The sequence below is a fragment of the Trichosurus vulpecula genome, chromosome 5 (genome assembly GCF_011100635.1).
Source record: "Trichosurus vulpecula isolate mTriVul1 chromosome 5, mTriVul1.pri, whole genome shotgun sequence".
Classification (NCBI taxonomy): domain Eukaryota; kingdom Metazoa; phylum Chordata; class Mammalia; order Diprotodontia; family Phalangeridae; genus Trichosurus; species Trichosurus vulpecula.
The window spans coordinates 194,114,179-194,136,913 of record NC_050577.1 but is presented as its reverse complement, the minus strand read 5'-3'; the positions used below and the strand labels follow the sequence as shown (position 1 = coordinate 194,136,913).

The 22,735-nt window shown below is 45.9% G+C and overlaps 2 protein-coding genes across 4 annotated transcripts; one reads left to right on the top strand and one right to left on the bottom strand.

The window, feature by feature from the left end:
- Nucleotides 1–871: 871 nt before the first annotated feature.
- On the bottom strand, nt 872–16,629 carry USP5 (ubiquitin specific peptidase 5). 2 transcript variants are annotated; one of them, XM_036759524.1, is made up of 20 exons: nt 16,413–16,629; nt 11,975–12,100; nt 11,624–11,690; nt 11,121–11,251; nt 10,838–10,983; nt 10,347–10,531; nt 9,658–9,752; nt 8,993–9,186; nt 8,109–8,180; nt 7,500–7,587; nt 7,250–7,375; nt 6,646–6,799; nt 6,108–6,282; nt 5,475–5,563; nt 4,040–4,231; nt 3,345–3,488; nt 3,109–3,254; nt 2,756–2,909; nt 2,309–2,393; nt 872–1,685 (listed from the first exon to the last, which is right to left on the bottom strand). In XM_036759524.1, the coding sequence occupies exons 1-20, from the start codon at nt 16,521–16,523 to the stop codon at nt 1,592–1,594; spliced, it is 2,574 nt and encodes an 857-aa protein (XP_036615419.1). In that variant the 5' UTR covers nt 16,524–16,629; the 3' UTR covers nt 872–1,591. The 2 variants fall into 2 exon arrangements, with proteins under 2 accessions (XP_036615419.1, XP_036615420.1); XM_036759525.1 differs by having other exon boundaries at nt 4,109–4,231; nt 16,413–16,604.
- An 864-nt stretch (nt 16,630–17,493) lies between these two features.
- CDCA3 (cell division cycle associated 3) lies at nt 17,494–20,483 on the top strand. Of its 2 annotated transcripts, none has more exons than XM_036760289.1 (6): nt 17,494–17,551; nt 17,759–17,929; nt 18,755–18,899; nt 19,434–19,733; nt 19,886–19,989; nt 20,100–20,483. In XM_036760289.1, exons 2-6 carry the CDS (start codon nt 17,810–17,812, stop codon nt 20,247–20,249), a joined length of 819 nt encoding a protein of 272 aa, XP_036616184.1. In that variant the 5' UTR covers nt 17,494–17,551; nt 17,759–17,809; the 3' UTR covers nt 20,250–20,483. The 2 variants fall into 2 exon arrangements, with proteins under 2 accessions (XP_036616184.1, XP_036616185.1); XM_036760290.1 differs by having other exon boundaries at nt 17,544–17,677.
- Nucleotides 20,484–22,735: the final 2,252 nt, after the last annotated feature.

Genomic DNA, 22,735 nt, shown 5'->3' with positions numbered 1-22,735 from the left:
GGCCCGACGCCCCGCCTCCAGGGAGGTCCAAGCTGCCCTCGGGGACCCGCCTTCGGAGAGCTCAGCATGGAAAGGCCACCTCATGGAATCCCAGCCAAAATGTACTGAGTACCTGTGCTACTTCTTACCCCCAGTGTGGCATCGGTCAAAAGCTGGGAAGGGGCTTTTAGCGCTTGCCTAGTACAACCCCATTTTACAGAAGAGTAAACTGAAGCCCAGAAAGGTGAAGTGACTTACCCACTGTCACATTCCATTCTACCTGCATTTTTGCAAAGACAGCTGAGGGCCAGAGGGCAGAGAATGAACTACACTCCTTCTTAGCTGGTGACACCCTTGCTGGCAAAAGCTTGGAGAAACTGGACGTTTACTTTCAAGAGGCCAAGATGACTCGGTGCCTACAGGGCCAGATTCTTCTCAGTCAGTTCCTGGGACCGGATGGCTGAGAGGTCTGCCATAACTCCTTCCTCTACCTAGTACATGGCCAAGCTCAGCTCTGCCCTCATCACCAGACCATATAAAGGGTGCCATGCAACAAAGGCCTTGAGGGAAGGATGCTGCTGGACCTCAGCTTAGTGCCTAGCAATGGGGTGGCCAGGCTCAGCAGTAGATCAGACAAGGCAGCTCAGTCCAATAGCCCCTCTTCATTCATCCCCTAGCTTCAGCCTGACACTAATTTTTCACTCTTGGATACCATGACATGAAGGGATTATAATGAAGTGTGTTCTCTTGCTGGCTGGGAACCTTCATACAAAAGCCCACTGGCCCCTTGGACGACTGAAGCCAGCACGACATGGATGGTAAGGGGTGGCCCACTTCCTAAGATGGCCTTTTTCTCAGGTCCTAGAGAGATGGCAAGAAGCCAGTTCCCAAATTGATGTCACCACAATTCACCCTTTAGACTTTTATTCACATCTGGTGTTTTGGCATTTTCTAGAGGAGAGGGGTGTGGGGAAAAGACTGGTAGCATAGGGATGGGGAGAATTCCCCAATAGACTCCCAGTTTTCCTTACCCTACCCAGGAGGGAAGGAACACAAAGATGGAATACAGGGAAATGGGGGAGGGGAGGAAATGGAGTGTAAAGAGAGAGACAAAGAATTGCCCCATCCCTGAACCGTGATGCACAAAGCCACACACACACACACTCTCTCTCTCTCTCTCTCTCTCTCACACACTCTCTCTCTCTCTCTCTCTCTCTCTCTCACACACACACACACACACACACACACACATTCTCTCTCTTCCTTGATGGGCCTGAGCAAGGTTACACTGAGAATCAAAAGCAGAGTTGTAAAGGATGTGGAAGAGGGAAGGGGAACTGAAGGGGAATTAAAGAGATCTCATTACAGACAAAAGATCCATTCCTCCCCTCCCCTCTAAGTCTGTGGGGATGGCCCCTGCATTCCAGCTTTCCCCTTAACTCAGTCAGTCCCTCAAGGCCTCCATCGTGCTATAAGGGATAGGAAGAAAAGGGGATCGAGGAGGAGAATCAGGGTTCTTTGTCTGTCCAGCCCCTCCTCATGCCAGTTGGTCTGTGATGCCACTGCTGCCTGGCCTCCATTTTCAGGAAGAAGTGAGGCAGAGTGCAGGCTCTTAGCTGGCCATTCTCTGGTAGAAGTAAATATAGCCCAGGTCCTTGGGTGGCTTCTCTGAGGCACATACTTTCTGGTCATTGTAGATAACCCACCTGGGGAAAAGAAAGAAGAGAAGATGGGTGAATTGGGGTCCTAACACTACATCAACTCAGTTTCTGAGCCATTACAGGAGAATCACTAGTAGGAATGAGCCTAGGTAACTAGTATAGCAATCCACAACTTTCTCTTCCTACTTATGACCAGACTAGAAATACGACTATTTCCAACAACCACAGCTCCACAGCCAGGGTCTACAGATGTCATTACAAAGCACTCCTGCTTTATACGTAACCTTCTGCCCTTGGCTCTCCCTTACAAATGATCTTCCAGCTCTACATTTTCTGATAATGCCAGACTCACAACCCTATTTCCCCTCCCCCCTTTTATTATGATCAACGCCAACAAAAAAACGAACATCTCTGTTCAGAGAGGGGGAATGGATGTGAAATCTGTGCACATACTTATATTTAACATCATAGTAACAGAAGTGCCCTGCTTCAATGTCCCTTCTAACTTTCAGCTATGTCTTTTTTAATGTTTCATTGATGCTTTTTTATTTGGGAGCTTTTCTTCCATCCCTAGCACTAACAACTTTCCCTCCTTCCATCTAAATAGAAGATCCCCTCCAATCATTTTTCCAAACCACCCCTGCCCTGACCCCCAATCAGCATCTCACCTGCCCTCCTTCTTGATATGGCAGACATAGTGACCACACATGGTAGAGGTACCCATGTGACTGATGAAGGCAAAGAGCTGATACTCTAGGGAAGGAGAATTTGAGGAGAAACAATAGGAAAGGATCAGAAGGAGGAATAAGGGAGGAATCCCTGAGACACACTCCCCAGGACTCCTCTTTATAGACAAATTTTCTATTTCTCATGACCCATCCAAAAGATTCAAAATCAATACATGATTTACAGGAAAATATGTCACAGATCATGTGAAGGAACTAGGACTAGATTAGCTTCCAACTCATCAACTCCCAATCTTAAAGACAGGCTTAACTTCTGAAGGAACTTTTAGGCCCAACAAAAAGAGTTTCTGGTGTTGAATTCTGGGGTGGACACCAGATGCCAATCCTAGACAAGCAACACAGCCTTGCTTTTCCCTCAGAGATACTCACTTCCAGGACCATCTCGGACTTTGGGCCCCACAGGTATAGACTCAGAAATGGAATCTGCAGCTGAGCGACCCTCTGAAATGTCCATAGCGGCCTCTGCATCCAGGTCATCAATGTGGCTAAAGATCCAGTCCACAGCCCGTTCGAGACTGTTGTTCTGGAAGAGAGGAAAGGTAAGGTTTTTTCCAAAGTTACATGGCAAGGATTATAATTCAGGAAGGAATACTGAAAGAGCAGAGAAAGCTCTTGGCTCTCTTGGTACAAACAACTTTCATTTCATCCATGGCATATCCACCCTTCCCACATTCCCCCTTCTCCACTTCCACCTTCCCACCACTGAACTCCTCAGCCTGTACCGTGGCCCGAAGCGCTTTCATGGCCTGGTCCCGGGAGAAGCCCATGGAGACAATAGTAGCCACACAATCTTCTGATGGGGGGTCAGCCACTGTGCTGGTAGAGCCAGGACCACTGGAGCCAGGCAGGACAAGTGGGTTTGCAAAGTCTGTGGGAATACAGGGTGTAGTATTGAGGTGTGGAATGGGTCAAGAATCCCTGCCTCTCAACCTGTGGTCTTTTATACCCTCCTCCATACCTGGATCATCCATGTGAGACATGACCCAGTTCATAGCAGCTTCAGCCCCACTATTGCCAGTGTAGTAGACAGCTTTGCGGCAGGCATCCATGGGGAAGCCCATTTCCACCAGCTGAATGATGACAGATTCATCCAACATGGGTGCTGTGGAGGGTAGTAGATAGACAAGGTATCACCTAGCTCTCTGAACACTGCTTGCCCTCCAGCCTCCCAGGATCTTACCTCATCCTCCTCCTCCTCCACACCCCATCCTACCCCACCTTCTTTTACTCTCCCTTCAACTTGAAAAATCTCACCAACTTATTGTGGGTTCAGTAAATCCAATAGGAACAGAAATCAAGGTGACTCACACCCCATTCCAACCCTCTGTGCCCAACCACACACAGGGGATACCCCTTTCTCCACCAAGACTACCTCCTCCTACTTCTTTTCAAAACAGGGGCACTGGGTACACATAACAAGACAGACTTCCATTCGTCCAAAGGGTATAAATGGAAGATCTAGGTTATCTCCACCTCCCCATTAAGAACCTAGGGAAGGGGTTCTTTAACAAGTGGGGAAAAGGGAATGCAAAAGGGAGGACTGACAGGCAAAGTACAGAGAGGAAGAAAGGGCCAGGGAGGGGGCAAGGCACAGCTCCCTCCCCCACCCATCAGCAAGGTAAAGAAAGACAGGCAGGAAGAAGAATCACTAACATGTCGGAGAGGAGAAGTGAGGGGAGCAGAAGGAGTCTTCATCTTCATTTCCATAGAAACCAAGGCTACCTTTGGGTTCATCTGGGGTGACCAGGGGTGGAGCAATGTCAGGTAGCTCCTCCTCTCCAGGCTGTAGCCCTGCCCCCCGAAGCTGAGAGATATCCAGCTCCTCGGGCATCTCGATGGATACATCTGTAACCACGAAAGAGGTGAGTGACTTCCAGGCTCCCATCAGCTTAGCCTCAACAAGTCCTCTGGGAAACTCAAGTGTTTACCCAGACACTGGAACTATTTGTAGACAAGGACCACATCAAAGTGAACCAGAGCACAGTATTGTGGAAAAAGCCCCGGAGTCAGCCCTGCATTCTCCTCCTGCTTCTTTCACTAAATGGTAGTTACTTGAGGGGACTGACACTCAGAGAAAGGTTATTTGTGAAATGAGAGATGTGGACTAGAATTTTTAAGCTAGAAAGTATCAGAAAGGACCTTTGAGGTTCTCTGGTCGGACCATCCCACACTCCCGAAACACTTACGGGGACAAGGAGTGCCTAGATTCCAAAGTTACTGACAGCCCTCTGGCAGGGAATCTTTCCTTACCTGCCTCCCTAGAATTTCCACCTACTAGCCTTCCAGAGCTACATAGATGCCTTTCCTTCTCTTCCTAGATGACGACTCTATCCAATACCTCCCAGTCCCTTCAGCCATTCCTCATAAAACATGACAGCAGGCTGCTTCACCACCACAATGACCAGGGCTCGGTGCTCCTCATACAGAGTGTGGAAACTGAACCCTCCCTCTGCTTTGTCCAGCATCTGAGCCTTTCCTTTAGCCCAGCTGACTTTTCACAGTAATTTTTTTTTTGACAGGCATCAGGGTGTCAGAAAATCTGGGTTCAAATCTTCAAATGCTACTTACTATTTGTGACCTTGAGCAGGCCCCTTTCTATCTCTGATCAAGTTTCCTCATCTGCAAAATGATGGGGTTGGATTTGATGATCTCTTCATGTCCCTTCCAGTCCTAAATCAGTCTTCCTATAGTGTACTCCTTAGCTCCCTCTCCCACACTTGCCGTGCCCTAAAACAGCTGCTTATCTCTCTTATCTCCTTATCCTGGCTCTGCCCTTCATTCTGGTGGCCTTCCTCCACACACATTCTTTATCTTGAAGGACTTTTCCAACTTTGAAACTGAATCACGCCATGGTTTTCTCTTAACCCTCACCATCCCACCCTAGACTCCACACCTAGGGTTTTTAAAAAAAAATTATTTTTAGTTGTTTTACCTGCACTTAAAAATGTCTTATTGATGTTCTTTTTAAAAAAAAAAACAAACAAACATTGCTATCACTTCCCACCACCAATGGAGGCCCTTCCTCACAACAGAGCAGAGCTAAGCAAAACCAAGTGACACACTGGCTAGGTTGGACAAGGCTGCATACCTAGCTTTTTGGGCACCCAGTCCAAGCCAAAGGTAAACTTCTTGATCTGGATGACCAGGTAGTCAGGGAACGAGGCAAATCGTGTTGTCCTGAGGAAGAGAAGGGCCTTTTACGTGAGGAATCCCAGGCTTTCCCTTTCCTTTTCCTAGGACATTCCTTTTCTGAAGTTCAGCTCTTCTTGGGCAAGAGGCCACTGCCTTACAAAATATCTTCCCTCAAGAAAGCTGCTAATGCTTCTGAAGACAGAGCAGCAAAATCCTAAAGTAGGGCCACGCTGGTGCCATGGGTAGTGAATACAAATGGGGGACAATAACATTCTGTAATTCGTACTGGCCTGCAGCAGCCCAATTCCTTTCATGAACCCAAACAGTGTTCATCCACATGGCTGAGCCCAAGGGGAATTGCTAGGAATTAGGATGGCTTTATCCCCGAATTCTGTTTCTGTGAGAAGGCAGTCCTGAGAAAGCCTGATTTGGTGTGTAAACATGTGTGCCCAGGCACTTCATGCTTGGAGTTTAAAAAGAAACTACCAATCCGGACTGATTCTCAACTGAAATCCCGGTCATGAAAGATGGGTTCCTGGAGCAGGCTTCTAAGCACTATATCCATAGGCCCAATGCAAATGGGACTCACTTTACAGCTACAGATTTAGCTTGCAGGGCTGTGCTCCAGAAGTCATCCACCTGCTCAGGGACCCCAAAGGCCTCCAGACAGGAACTAAAAGGCACCTGGGCCCGAACCAGCTCTGGCAGAGGCTGCTTCTCTTCTTCTGCTTGGCGTTTCTTCTCCTCATACTCCAAAAGCTCCTCTGGGGGCACAGAATCAAAGTTATTCTGGTCAGCTCATTTCTACTTCCCCCTCCACTGGCATGTCCCACTCAATGCCTATTCTGGCTCCCCACTCCACCAAAGCTTAATGACCCGCCAGGAAAGAAAAATGGAAGAAACCTGAACTCTTCCTGCCTCTAACAGACCCTGGACAGAATATTATGGAAGGGGTTAATCATACCTGACCCTAAATGATCCCACCCTTAGATCACCACCTGCACACCTCAGCTGCCCCAAAGCTTGAGACCAACATTGCTCTGCCTCCTCCTCTCATCCCAGGGACATGGAAAGCTCAAGCCTCCGGGTGGGCCTACTTCATTTGTATTGCTACTGCCAACCCCAACCTTTGTTAAGGGCTGCATCCATGGGTACAGGTAGCTGCATGATATAGTCCACTCGCTGGGTGTACTTGACCTTCTCTGTGGCCAGGCACTTGATCTTTTCTTCCACCAGGAATCGGAACACTTCATTTGGGTTTTCTGAGCTTCGGCAATTCCTCTGAAGGGAAATGGGAAGGCAGGGAGGAGGAAGAAGGATTGAGGGATCCAAGATAGGGAATGAGGGCCTAGAGAGGAAAGGGAAGCCCACCAAGGCCTTCAGTGACACAAGGGTGAAATGGGAATCTTCCCTAGTAAACCCCACCAACCAAGAGTGGAAGGCAGATCTGGTAGTTGTTGTTGGTTTTGGGTTTTTTTGGTTTTCGGCTTTTTTTGTATATGGTATCTCTTGCCAATTTGGCTATAAGGTCCCTGATGTCAGGGAACCATGTATTCCCTTCGCTATTCTTCAGGTGTTCTGGACACAAGTAGTACTGCCAAGTTAAGGTGATTAGAATGACTGACAGAGGGAGAAATAAGAAAAAAAAGAGTAAAACAGTCCTGGAGAAGGGCTGCCCTGCCCACCCTCTGCTTATTTTCCTCCCTTCTCCAGGTCGAGTCCCCCTTTTACCTCAACCATATTTATAAAATGAAGGAAGAACTCCTGGGCATCCTGCTGCCGGTTGGTGGAGAATTCTGGGTGGCCTTTGCCAATGAGGGACTTGAACATTCGAGGGGCAATGCCATCCTGAATTCCCTGGAGGGAGTAGAAAAATACTTGAGCTGGTGTTCAAAGTTTGCTATTCTCCACATCAAGAATTTCCCATGGACCCTCCATCAATTCTAGAAACAGACCAACCAAAGGATAAAGCAAAACTCACCTTTTGCTCTGGCACCTGTTCCCCATCTCCAGATTCTGGCGCAGGCTTGGAATACTCCCCTGAGAGAAGGCCATGGCCCAACTTGGCTCTAAGATAATGTTCAAGAGTCAGCACAAGCCCAGCTTAGGTGCCACTACTTTTATTTTACACACCCCTTGGGCACCTTACTCCAGGGCTCTGAAAACCTAACAAGAGGCAAGGTAGTATGGAGAAAAGAATACAAGTCCTAGGAGCCAGAAGACACCAGCATAAGCTCCTCCTTCACTCTCAGTGGCTGTCTGACCAAGGGCAAGTCACTCAACCTCCCTAGGCTGTAAAATGGAGATGATAATATTTGCCCTACCTAATTCACTGGAATGTTATAAGGAGAGTGTTTTAGAAACTATTAAGTCCCCAGTAAATCCAAGCTATCGTTCTTCTTGGCTCCCTGCTATTAGTCTAAGTAAGAACTCTGTCAACTCAGGATACCGCCAAGAGGCAAACAAACAATGGTAAACTTCCTCCACTTTCCCCAGGACTCCCACCACTCCACTCAGTCCACAGGAGTCATGGTAAAAATCTAAACCAGGGTTCCTCTCATCCCTTCCACCTTGGGGCTTAGTCACATACACCTGGGTGCTGAAGTCCTGGGTGGGGTCCGATGGCGCATTCTGGAAGATCTTCTCCAACTTATCCACGTACCTAAGGGCCGAGAGAACATTTACAACTCTCCAATCCAGACCAAACTAAGGCGAAGGTCAGAGGTTACCAGTGAGCTACATAAAACTATGAGAGGAGTCCAAGGAAAAGAGATATTGGGAAGGAACTCTACCCCAAATGAGAATGGACCTTGGAGCCCAGAAAAACTGCCTAGCAGGACAGGATAGGCCTTCCTAGTCTCTCAATACAAGGTGACTCTCTGGAACCCTTTTTGAAAGAGAAGGGGGAAAAAGCAGGTTTCAGTTGGGAATCTATATATATCATTTACACCATATTAATCTGTATTTGTTGGTATGCTGCATTATAAATGTTTTCCAGCGGTTTTTCTTGTGTGTCTTCTCTTCCAAATTAGACTATAAATTCAAGGCCAAGGATTTTGTCTTCACATTTCATCTTATAGCAACCCAACCCTCTCACCCCTTGCTAGCCTAATGGTGCTATCTGTCAGATAATCCAATTTCAGATTAAGTCCTACATAGGGCAAATAAGAGACATGGGACTGGATTCTGTTGCTTAAGCACAAAAGCTTAAGAAAGGAATTATATGGAGGGGTCATATGGGTTTGGGGGCTGTTACTCATTCAATTCTATCCCTTTATAATGTCTGGGGCCTGCAGAGTCACAGTAAGCTTCTGAGGAACCATTCTGAGACTTGGATACAATGCAAAGCAGGGCAGAGGGCTGAGGATAATGAAGAAGGAGAGAATCAAGCAGGCTATGAAACGGAAATTGAGAGATACTAAAGTCCAGAGCCCTTAAGCAAAAGGGCCAAAGAAGTTGGGGGAGAATACTCACTTCCTCTGGAAGTCAGGGATGCTGAAGAGCACTTGAACCACCGAGTTGAGGTAACAGCTATTGCCTAAGTTTCGGATGCCTGTGTAACTGGGGCCGTAAAGGGGCTTGAGCTGCACGCTGGATTCCTGGATCAGCTCCCATTCACCAATCCGCTGGTTCATGTCTATCTCCAGCTCTGTCATTGTTTTGTCTGTCTGGGGTGGGAATAGGCAAGTCAGGAGACCTGTGATCTCCTCAGGTTTGGCTTAACTGTATGTTATACCTCTTTGTGCCAAGAACAGCACAAAACACAGCACTACATATATAGTATGAACTCACAAACATTTGTTAAATCACAGAATCTTAGAGATAATGCATCTCATCCAACTCTTATCCATGACAAACAGGCATCTAGCCTCTATGTAAATTGAGGAATGGAAAAAAAAAAGTTTTGATCCTAGACAAAAGTTCTTCATGGGAAATCACAAACCCTGCCCAGGTAATGGAAGTGGTCATCCTCAAAGCACTCTCTTTCAGTGACAGCCAAAGAAGACCAGATGCTTGGGTCAATGCTCAAGCCCAGGGCTGCCCCAGGACCTAATTTCCAGGCGTCCCTGGGGCTGCAAACTCTTGAGAGAAATGAGGGTGACGCGAAGAAAGGAAGCTGTGGGAAACAGCTTGCTCACCTTCTGCATCTTCAGCATATCAATACCAAAATGGGATAGGTGTTCTGCCAGATTGGGATCCAGGACCATATCATCTTCATCATATGAGTAAACATCTAGGCACGGAGGAAGGAATAACGTTACTTATGGGGAGATTAGGTCTGATCCCAGTCCCTCTAATTCCAAAGGGGAAGCCCTCGTAGGATTGAAGGACAAAACTTATTCAGATCACCGTCCCACAACCTCAAGTCAACTAAACAAACGTTTATTAAATGCTTTTAATATGCCATGCACTGAGCTAAGAGCTGGGATTAAAAATAAAAGCAAAAAGCAAAAACAGTCCCTGAGTTCAAGGTGTTCACAATCTAATGGGAGAGAAAACATGCAAACAACTATTTATAAACAAGATGTATGCAGATCACTTGGAAATAATCTCAAGAGAGAAGGTATTATCATTAAGGGGGACTAGAAAAGGCTTCTTGTAGAAGCTGGGATTAAAGCTGAGACTTGAAGGAATCCAGGGAAGCCAGGAGGTGGAGATGAGGAAGGAAAGTGTTCCAGGCATGTAAGGTAGCCAGTGTCTGAAAGTGAGGCCCACCTGAGCCCACAATACCATTTCCTGAAGAAATAAATGAGTCATTACAATGAAGGCTCTGTTACAGGTAAAGGAAGTTGAAGACGTACATAAGAGGACGTCAGAGGCACCATACCTGCACCATCAGGTGTGATGGTACCCAGCTTGACTGCCAATGGATACCCAGTTTCCTTGTAATGTTCCACTGCATGGTTATTGCCCCCACTGCCATCAAAGTATCGACGTCCACAGAGTATGGAACCATCTGTCATGTTGAGCCATAGGTTTTCCCGCATATCACACTTGGAACATTTCCAGCCACTGCCAAAACAAAATAGGGAAATGGCTAAGCCTTCCCTATGAAACCATAATAGGGATGTGGCCATCCAAATCTTCCTACCACCAACATAATTCCTTTCTGTGTTCCCAAATGTGTATTCATACAACGAGGATGACAAGGGGCTTAGGCAGGACATTTATTTGCCCATGATCTCCCCTCTTTACCACAGCTAACCCCTCTCCCCTAACTCTTTCTCCCTACCAACTCCAAACCCGGAGGAGTGCCCTCTCTTTCCCCACTGAGACGCTAGCTATGCTGTCTGTGGAAGCCACAGGGCTAGGTCTCACCAGGGAGGGATTCGGGCAGGATTCTCCAGCTGCTTGAGATTGAAGGCGTGCTTGGAGACTTGCCGCACCTCCCCATCCCAAGCCTGCACCTCCTGTTTCCGTGAGGCAGAGTCTGCTGACAGCAGGGCCTCCACTGCACTGGTGATCTGAGAGAGCAGACAGAAGGGCGGTGACATTAGAGGCAGAACTGGATGACTAGCTTTGGACACTCTTCTACCTTTGTTCCTCCTGCAGCCCTCCCCAGTCCCTCTTCTGGTGCCAAGGTGGGAAGGGATGTCCATACCCGGTCTCTGGCCATCTCAGGCAGCCCTCCCAGCCCATCTCGGGCAATCTCCAAGTAATCGGGTAAAATGACAATCTTCACATCCTCATCATATTCATACTTCTCTGTGATGTCAAACCCACCTTCCACACCTGGTAGGCAAGAAGGAAGAGAAAGATAGCTAGGTGGCGCAGTGGATAGAGCACCAGCCCTGGAGTCAGGAGGACCAGAGTTCAAATCTGGCCTCAGACACCTGACACGTACTAGCTGTGTGACCTTGGGTAAGTCACTTAACCCCAAGTACCTGGCCTTCCCCCTCAAAAAAAAAAAAGAGGAGAAGGCAAATGGGGCAATAGCTGAGGCCTGGTGACCCAGAGGTGCCTAGACCCCTGGCCCTCCCCACCTGCTGGGTTTTTACCTCCTCCAAAACTGAGTGGACCTTGGGGGCAGTCCTCGAGGCAATGAGGAGAAATGGGTCATACTAGGAAAAAGAACAAGGGAATGGTGTTGTGCAGAACACTCACCAATAGCCAGGCGAGTGGGCTTCTTCCTAGGGGGATCTCCAGTACCTGAAGTGGTATCATCTTCTTTCTACAATGAGGCAGGGAGGACAGGGTCAATGCCAGGGCCATAGGAATAAATAGTGTTGGAAAAAATCTGAGGAAATAACTGAACTGAGATGGGAGAAAACAATGGAATGTTGCACGGGAACATGTACTGAATGAAAATGCATTTAAAAAAACCTTGAGAAACAAGATAAGGCTAGCAGAAATTGCAGTGATAACAGATGACTGAAAACAATTCAAAATGCTAAGCTCCAAGTTCTCCAGGTTCCATTTGGAATGTGCCCTCCAGCTCCTCCCCATCCACCTTACCGGACGCCTGGTCCTTTGGAGGTGAAGGTAGACCCGCTGGCCAGTCCTGTTGTAGTGCCTCTCAACGTACTGCTTCCCAAAGCCCAGAAAGGTATTCATGCAAATGTAGAGACCACCCTCGGACTCCTGAGAGATGGGAGATAGGAAAAGAGGCAGGTAAAAGCTGGCCAGACAGGTTCAACAAAGGGATGGGATCCACATTAAGATTCTAACATTATTTAACTGAACCATGCTATTTTTAGATCTATGTCAGACAGACATGAGCAGGGGTTGGTTTTTGAATAGTAATCCAAAGCAGTCATATACCAAAAAAACCATAATTGTTCAGTTAAATAAACCTAAAAGATTAATACTTTTTCAAGTCTTAATCTCTGAATGTTTTATACATCCTTTGACTTCAAAATGATACAATGCATTTTAACATTACATTGTAGACTGAGATAAAACATTGCATTTGAAAGAAAAGAAGGAAGCATCAAAAGATATCAAAGTACACTATAAAAAGAAGGATAGAAACAAAAGTATGTGTGAATACACAAACATATATACATACACACACTGAATAAGAATATTTAGAAGGATAGGAATCAATATGGACCAAAATACTGTTTCCTGTGGAAACTGATTATCACATTTTTTTAAAAATGATGCTAATATTATGTTCTTTTATTAAGAAAAAAATTAGAGCTTAGTCTTTTATTTCTGTGCTTAGATATTCAATTATAATTATTACATTCATCTACAAAAGTTTCTCCTTTACTTGGCTGGCTATAGAAACATAAATGATATACATCCATTTTAACTCCTATTTGTCATTTAGAACAAAAATACTAGAGAAGTTATACATAATTCGTCTTTACCAATCCACACATAGCTTAAGTGGTTAATTTCAAAGTTTGTGTAGGGAAAAATAGTTCATAATTTGATTCTAAGGGATCAAGAGCAAAATAATTACTACAAATTCAAACCAGACTAATCATACATCCCTAATTTAATACGCTAGATTAAAATCTGTAGATAATTAGAATGCCATGTTACAAGGCAAATGGAGAATTCCACACGTAACCTCATAAGCATTAAAGCCCTAAAATATTATTTTATTTTTGAAATGCAAAGACATTATTGTATAGAAATCTGAAAGCATGAAGGAGCTACACTCCAGAACAAGTGCTACAGAATTCCCCAAGGGAAACAAAATGAATAAAACCTGTTTATTAGTCAATACTACTTGAAGTCAGAAGTAGGGATGCTAAAGAAACAGAATGAAACCTGCATTTTATGCTATAATCATAAGGAAGAATTAGAGCCTAATTTTAAAAATTTTCAACATCAATCTTCTCTAAGAGAAACAAAGCTTGTGATGTAGATTTAATTATGACTGTTCATTCCATTTCAAAGCTTCCAGTCTTCATAGGAATGTGTCTCAAAATGCTTCCCAGTGTGTCTCAAAATGCTTCCCAGAATGTTGAACTAAGTATCAACACAAAAAGTCTAAATCTCTAGAGCCTTCTCCCTCCTCTCACACCCAATCTTAGAGTTTCACCCAAAAGGTTTCTCCAAGGATGGATGGGAGGCTGTGACAATAATTAAGGTGGGACTTTTTGCTGTTGACCTTTAATGATTCTGGCCTTTGTTTGAATGGGGCAGATAAAATGGGATGTTTTTGTATTTCTCAGCACTGAGACAATTGTGAGCCATTGATTTGTATCTGATGTGATACTGGGGGTGGGGAACAGGATATATATGTGCAGAGGTTAGCTTCTCTCTGGGAGCTCTGAGCCAAAGCAGGAGTAGTGTGTGACTCTGGGCCAGCCTTTATAATGAGCTCCCCGGCTGTACACCCAGATGTTGATAACTATGAATTGTATTTAGTCTGTAATTCAGGATGCTGGCTTTTCCCCCTGAACTAGGTGGATGTTATTTGTATGCTGGATTAAAGTAAGATTGTTAACCCCTTAACGTTGCTTTTCTTAAGTAAAGCATATCAAAAGGACCTGTGTTGGCAGCTTTCTAGGTGCTGGTTGTTGGTGGATCTTACACCCCCACAGAAGCTGCTAACTGGATTGTTGATACAGAGGGCAGGATGGATTAGGGAACCAGTTCTTTGGAGGAAATTTGAGGTTCATACTTATGGGGAATAGCACCAAGGGAACTATATCATAGAGATATCCTATAGTGGAAGCTGGACTAATTTTGACTTCACAAAGCACTAGGAAGTCCCAGATGTTCAAAATCTGAAGCTTGAGCATTCCTATAGCAAAATCATCCTCCCTTCCTAAAGTGTAGTCAAAACATAAGGACCTACCAGAGCCTCCCACCCATAGAAAGACTATCCTTACTGAGAAATCACCAATGTATCCACTGGAGAAAATTACTGGGAAAGACAAGTCTCCAGTTCAATCTGTTCACGCCTAAGAAAGAAAAACAGATTTTCCTTGAGGTTGTGATGGAGAAAATGGAAGAGGAGATTGGGGGTGATGACAAAGTATACTTATACCCTGTGGCAACAGGTATCACCTTTCCAGAATAATGACTTCTATAACCTTATAAAATCCTTACATTAAGAACAGGACGCCAAGGAAAATCCTAGGCCTTCACAGAGATCTGAACCACCCCTAATATTATGTAGTTCCCAATATTCACAAAAGCATTTCCCAGGGGAGAAACTATCTAAACCCTTTTCACACACACAACCCCAACCCCACCCCAAATGGGACAACCAAACATATCCGATGAAGATCTCACAGTACTCAGTCAAGTGGGCCACATTTGCTGGGAGTGAAGGAAGCTTTATTAGCTCCCTCACCTGGAGCTGCTAGTTCCATAAAAAGATAGCTATCAAAAGGCAGATAGTGTCCTTCTGGATTTTTTAAGCCACTGCATAGAAGTCAACAAGAATATAAAGGGAAATGCACCAGCCTCTTTCAAACTGCTGAAAGCCTTTGAGAGTGGGATCTTGACCCAATCAATGAACTCACTAGTCAGTCCGATACAACAAGCATTAATAATATATGTGTTACCATGTGCAAGGAGCCACTTATACTAGGAACTGGGGATACAATGACAAGACAAAATCAGTCCCTGCCTTCAAGGAGTTTACCTTCTACTTAGGACATGTAAACAGATAAACAAACACACCCTATCATTTGAAAAGGAAGAGAGCTAACGACTATACTAAGCAAGCACTATATGATGCATTATTTTATTTCTGGCCTAGAAATGGAAGTTCTGGCTCTCACAAACCAAAAAGAGTCTCCATTGCTCCATTCAGAGGAATCCTCTCCCCTCACCCCCAAAAACAAACTCCAGAGGAAGAAACACTACCAAGATCTCCCAGACCACAAAATTACAATGGATGACACTGCACTAAGGCATTAGATAAAAACTCCAAAACAGCTATCCTGAACACTGAGGATGCACCTAACCATGGCCCTCCACCCTGACTCACTGATTCCAAGCATGAGCCCATCTGGCTGAATACCCCAAGGCAAGGCCCAACAGCTATACGGAAAGGGGGGATCACACCCAGTTTACTGCCCTCTCATTCTAAGCTTTGACCATTAGACAGGCACCGAACTGCAAGCTTTCTGTTCCTGTATTATCTCTGCTTCAGAATGAAATAGAGCTAGAAATGAGGCACTGGGTGATCAATACGGAGCACGGCGTGTGGGTGGTGGCTTTATGAAGTATCTAAGTCAGGGCAGGGGATGAGTAAGATTTTTTTGCATTTCTCCAAGACAAGAGCCATCTTTCGGCACCCTACTCTGCTCCTTCTAGGGAAGCTATAATAGAGCCACAGGTCAGTGGGGGGCCGGGCAGGGGGAGGAAGAGGGAAGGAGAGGAAAGATGACTTTTTTGCCAGGGGATAGGAAACACAGTCGGAGTTATATTTGCATTTCATGATCCAATCCCAGCCCGTCCCCACGAGGTGGCAGGTTCCTGCTCAGTTCTCCCCATTGCTGACCCTAAAATGAGCCAGCACTTAGGGGAGGCGCAGTGCATCGGGGGAACTACCCCCATGGCAGCCTGGGTGGGTGTGGGGAGAGGGGGGAAGGTAGGGACGGGAGAAAAAGCAAACCTGCCATCAGACTACCACTCCCAATAGGCCCCACGCGCCCAGCGAGAACTCTCCAGCCGGTCGCCAAGACCGCTCGGGAGATGTAGTTCTTTGGCTAGGGTGCGCCTGAGGCTTCGGATAACAGAGAAAGCCATGGGCGACTACAACCCCCAGAGTGCTCCACAGGACAGGGAAAAGAAGGGGTGGGTGAAGTGCCCTTGGGTGTGGTAGTCGCCTACAGTCCCTATGCTCGTGCGTGTTAACGGCGGAAGAGGGCGCGGAGGACTACGAATCCCATGGTGCTTTGCGATAGCCCGGTCGTGCAGGCCCCGGCAGAATGACCAAGGCGATGCTCACCGCAGGCATGGGGAGTGGGCTTACCGGTGTGTCGAAGGAGAAGGCGCATTCGTCTTTGTGAACCCGATCTCCGGCCTTGGGGACCCGGATAGTCGGCAATACTGATAGCAGCGCCTCCTCACTCAGCTCCGCCATGACACCGGCAGCAGCGCTTCCACACAGAACGGCTCCCGCGACTCCCACGGTTCCTCGCCCCTACTACCTCAACCAATCCGTAAACCACTCTGAGCGCACGCGCACTAAAAAGAGACGCGCGCGCCTGGCGGTTAGATAGACTCGCTCTCTTCTCCTTTCTATGTGAGCCAATGAAAAGCGCTTCTACAGCAATTGACAGCTGAATCAGCCAATCCTTGGCCCCCAGAGAAAGAACGCTTATAGGATTGCGAGGCCGGTAGCGAAGTTTTTGCTCTCCTGACTGTGCCACCTCCTTCGCCCGCTCACGCGCCTTCGGCTGGCCAATCCAAGTCCACTTTTTAAGTAATTGACAGGTGTTTTAACTAATCATCCCGTGAAACGTTTACTGGGAATGGTCTAATCGAAAAAAAAAAATGGAAGGACTAAGATAGTAGTTTTCATGGCATCTGAAAAGCAGTTTCTAATGAGGAAGAAATCTTTGTGTGGAGATACATGATTGATAGTAGCCCTAACCTATAGCTGCTATTGGAGAAACTCTCTTGGGTGGGGGGGAGAGAGGAAAGAAGCCATTAATCTTTCAAAGCTTGTAGTGTCTCATTCTTACTTTACCTATACTTTTTTATTATTCCGTTCTTCATTCAGTCTAAAGGATAGCCAATGCAAAACTTAATGCATTAAACTTTTTCAGGGATTTAAGGAATAACAGCCGGCATGAACTAGATGGAAATCCATCTAATTAATCAAAGGTTCCCCCTGGAGATGGAGCTAAAGGTTTTCACTGGAGTAGGAGGGCTTTCTGGAGCAGAGTGCCGTTTTAAATGCCCATTGGCCCCCGTGATGCGTGTGACGGACACTTCCCGAGCCCAATGAGCGCCCTTATTGGCAAGAGGCGTCTCACGTAGAGGCGGGTGTCCCGAGGTTCAGCCAATCAGAGGGGACCAGGGGGCGTGGCGGGAGGTTTGAAACGCAACTTTGAGAAGTTGGGACCGAATGCTAACAGATTCGCCGGAAAAGCCTGACTCCGAAAAGTGAGCGAGCTCTCGGGGCTTAGGAGGCACCTCCCCACTCCGCACCCTCCTTCTCCGCCCGGCCCCTCTCTCTGGACTGCGCTGGGGCCTCCACTCCGGGGAAACCAAGGCAGTCAGAAGTCAAAGGTCAACTCCCCGTCCCCTTAGCGCGGGGGCGAAGCGGCGGGGAAGGTGTCAGAGACGTGAGCGGCCTCTTTCTCCTCGCAGGTCTTCCCGTCCACCCGCCCTCGTGGGCAGCTGGCAGGCCGAGCCGTGAGGATGGGCTCGGCCAAGAGCGTCCCTGCCACCCCGGCCCGTCCTGCGCCATGCAACAAGCATCTGGCGCACGTCACAGACCCTCGTTCTCCCAGCGCAGGCATTCTGCGTACCCCCATCCAGGTACTGGGGAGGTGGGAGAGCTCGAGGGGTCCCCCTCTGCCCTTAATCCCTCTGGGGAGTCAATGTGGGGTGGGGCGGTGCTGGCTCCTCGTGCCTGCCTGCCGAGCCCTGCTCCTGAGTACGGACTGTCTAGTCCAGCCTACTTATTTTACAGACGAGGAAACTGAGGCTCAGAGAGGCGAAAGGAATTGCCCAAGGTAGTATCACAGCAGACCCACGGGTAACCTGTGTCTGTCCGACTTCAAAGCAAGTGTTCTTTTCCATTCTATCATAGCTCTCCCTCTGTTGAATTTGGAGGTAAGAGACCCCGGTCTCAACCACAAAAGTTCCAACATTTGCCTGCTTTGTGACCATCATCACCTTCGTCATCACAATGACTAACGTTTATATGGTGCTTATCATGTACCAGGCACTGTGCTAAGTGTTTTCCAAATATTCAGTGGATCCTCACAACAGCCTTGGGAGGCCGGTGCCATTATTATCACCCCTATTTTACAGGTGAGGAATCTGTGGCAAACAGCAGTTAAATGTCTCGCCCAGGGTCACACAGCAAGTAAGTGTCTGAGGGCTGGATTTGAATTCTATCCACTGTGCCAACAGCTGCCTCTGATGACCAAGAACAAATTACCTGATCTCTCTCTGAGCCTGGTTTTTCTCTATATTTATCTATATGCTAAGGGTGATGGCAGAGCCTGCAAAGGAATGTATTACCCGAATCTTCAATTGTTGCGATGGTATGATTGGAGATCACAGGAGAGGAGGTAGAGAAGGTGGGGGCCACCCCAGTCCCTGAGAACTGGCCTAGGTTCTATGTCATATTGGCAGGTGGAGAGCTCGCCACAACTAAGTCCCTCTGCTGTGGAAAAGCAGCAGGAAGTGGAGACCAAGGATATGGAGCAAGCTCGAGACTCAGATCCCCGGTCTCCCACGTTTGGCATTATCCGGACACCTGTGAAGATCGTCACAGTAGGTTGGTATTGTACCCAGGATGGAGACAGACCTGTTAGATAGAGCTGTTTCCTGTAAAACTATCCCCACAAGCCCTTTTTCAGAGCTATTTCCTACTCCTTTCTAAAGAAACCAAGATTTCTCTCTTCCCTATCTCCACCTTTCTCCCCATCCCCTAATACCTTTCTATCCCATGGATTTTTGTTCCTTTCTAGTTGGATTCTGGTCTTCATGTAACCTTTGGGCTCATCTTCATCCCTACTTTAAGTCAGAAGTTCTTAATCTGGGAATCTGTGAACATTAAAAAAATATTTTGAAGACTGTATTTCAATATAATTGGTTTCCTTTGTATTAATAAATATTTTATACATTAAAAAATTATTCTGGAAGGGGGTCCGTAAGCTTTACCAGACTGTCAAAGGGGTCCAATGACACACAAAAAAACTTTAAAACCCCTGCTTCAGTGACTAAATGACAAGACTCTTACCTTCTATGCTCTTGTTATATGACTGAGAGAGTCTGGAAACAGTTCTTAGCGTAACCTTGTCTCTTCCAGACCCTCCAAACAATCTGGTAAAGCAGCTTAGTGAGGCCTTTGGGGCTGAAGCCTCTAGGCCAGAGCATTCCACTGAACTGACCCTCCCTGTGAAGTTTTCATCACAGCCTGAGCAGGACTTGTCTCTGGATACTCCACTATCTCTTGAACGCCAGAAACTACCAGCCTCCCTGGGCCAAACTGAAGTTTCCCGAAAACAGGCAAATACTACAGAAGTAACAGAACAGCCTCCAGCACTTCGAATGATGAGCCAGGACCCTGACAAGTTCTTGAGAGGTTCTGAGACTCCTTGTTCCTCAGGTACAAGATACTAATGGGAGAAAAAGTAGCAAACAAGTTTTCCTTCAGAGGAAGAGGCTCCTTATGTAACGAAGGAAGTGAACTACCTTGGAGGTGAGTATATTTAGGACAATTCTGATTCTGATCTCTCCCTTCACCCTACCACCATTCAGCTTCTAGGCCCCCTAGAAGGAAACCTGTTGGCAAGGTCCTAGGAAGATCACCCCTCACCACCCTGCAGGATGATAATTCCCCTGGTCCCCTGATGCCTCGGCAGGTAAAGTTTGCAGGGAGAAAGGGGATTTAACTGAGTTGTCTGCTCCTTAGCAGAACATCTTCTTTCTCTGGAATTGCTTCTCATGAGCCTCCTATCTCCTTCCCCTGTAGAGTAAACGGTCCACAGTGCTGAGTGAGAATGTGGGAGAACGGAAAGAAGGAGCTATTCTGGGAACTGGACACCCTCTGAAGATCACGGGACGGACCTGGGATCAGGGTCATAACAAAGAGAACCAGCATTGTCCCTTGGTTGAGAACTAGAACCTGATTCTCTCCACTCTTAGACTTGGCTGCTTCATTTTCTCCCCTCAATAGCCCAGAGATGGACCCATTCATTTATCTTTCCTCCCCACAAAACTGAGGTAATCCTCCCTGAAGAAGAAAGCGTGTCTTGTCAACCATCATCTCCCTGCTCCCCTTATCTCTGAGTTCCAGATAATTCCCTCATCCCCACTTGTACAGTGTGTATTTGATGTATGTATGATTTATATTAAAGAAAATGTTTAAAAAGTTAAAAGTGGTTATCAAAAGACTAAGTCTCTGGGCGTAGGGACATTGACCTAAGAAATTGGAGAAAAGTCAGAGCCACCCAATTAATATAGTGATGCTAAGCTATTAAATGATTAGGAAAAATCATGGATAGTATTATTATCCCCACCCCAATCAAGATCATGAAATCATCTATAACTACCATTTTGCATGTTTACTTTCTCATTGTAAAATGAGAAAATTCATAGGGTAAAATATTTTTGAGAAACCATACATTTATCAAGGATATTCTCCAGAATATTGGAATGAGGAACAGACAAGCTTTCACAACTTTCCTACAGCAAGACCATGTCTTTGCAGTCATTGTTGATTCAAAGATATAAAGATAATTGAATCTATTGTGAGTGTTGATTTATTTTTTTAAAAATTTGTCTCAGAATAAAATGCAAGCAGCATTCTGAAGTCCCCCATGCAATACAGGGGAGTCAGGAACTGGGTTAAAAATCTCTTCAGTCCTCATCCTTCTTGACCTCTGCAGCATGTAACACTGTGGATTGATTACCTCTTCCAGGATACTTCTCTCTAGATTTTGTGACACTGGTCTCTTCTGTTTTTTCTCTTACGTATGTGACCTCTTCAGTCACCTTTGCTGGATCTTCATCCATCCACAAGTGCCCCCCAATGCTCTTAGGCCCTTTTTTCTTCTCCCTCTATATAAGCTTGCATGAGTTAAATTGTTACCTCCGAATCCTGGATCTATACATCCAGCCCTACTTTCTCCTGAATGCCAGTCATCATGCTACCTGCCTAACGAACATCTTGAACTGGATACCCTATAGTCATCTCAAATTCAACATGTCCAAAACAAAGCACATTATATTTCTTTTTTTCCCTTTTTTTATGTTATGTTTCCACTAAAACCCTGCCCTCTTCTGAATTATTACTGTTGAGGGCCCTATCATCTTCCCATTCCCCTGAGTGATTTGAACACTTTGGTGTCATCCTTGACTCTCTCAACATCTCTCATCTAGTCCCTCTTCTCTCCATTCAAATAACTACCACAGTAAGTTAGGTCCTTGTTGCCGCTTACCCGGATTATTGCAATAGCCTTCTAATTTTTCTCTGTGTCTCAAATCTCTCCTCAATCTCTCCTCCACTCAGCTACTAAAGTGATTTTTTCCTAAAGCATAGGTCTCACACCTTGACCCATTAACCAATAAACTCCAATGATTCCCTATTGCCTCCAAGATAAAACAGAAAATCCTCAACATTTAAGTCTTTTCACATGTTTCTACATTTCCAGTTTTCTTTCATATTATTTCCCTCTGTTCTCCATGATCCAGCTATTTTATACCTTCACATGTGTACATATACACCATCTTCCACCTTTGAGCCTTCGCATTGGCTCTCCCCTATGTCTGGAATGCTCTTTCCTCTCTTTTTTTTTTTAAAATAAGTTAATTTATTTTTAGTTTTCAACATTCACTTCCATAAGTTTTAAATTTTCTCCACCTCCCCTCCTCCTCCCCATGCCATCCTACATAGGCTCTACATATACATTCCTAATTAACCCTTACTTCCTTTAAGACATAGTTCAAATCCCACTTTCTGCAAGAGGCCTTTCTCAGTCTCCCTGGCTTCTTATAATATACCTAGTTATTTACATGTCTCCCTCGTTGGAATGTAAGCCCCTTGGGGGCAAGAACTGTTTTTGTATTTCTTTGTATCCCCAGTGTTTAGCACTGTACAAACATTAGTAAATGTTTAATTAACTATTTCTATGACTTCAGGCAAGTCACATAACCTGTACATGTTGGCTTCCTCCTTTGTAAAATGAAGAGGTTGGACTCAATAACCTCAAAGGTCCCTGCCAGCTCTAAATCTGACAAGGTCTTCCTGCAAGATGATGGAACAGGAAAAAAATAAGAGAGCCAATTCTGTTCAAATCCCCTCAAAACAGGGGATGCCCATCAGTTGGGAATGGCTGGACAAGCTGTGGTATATGAATGTAATGGAATACTATTGTTTCATAAGAAACGATGAGTGGGTGGATTTCAGAAAAACCTGGAAAGATTTACATGAACTGATGCTGAGTGAAGTGAGCAGAACCAGGACCCAGGAGAACATTGTACAGAGTAACAGCAACATTGTGCGATGACTAATTTTGATAGACGTAACTCTTCTCAGCAACGCAAGGATGTAAGGCCACTCCAAAAGACTCATGATGGAAAATGCTGTCCAATCCAGAAAAAGAACTA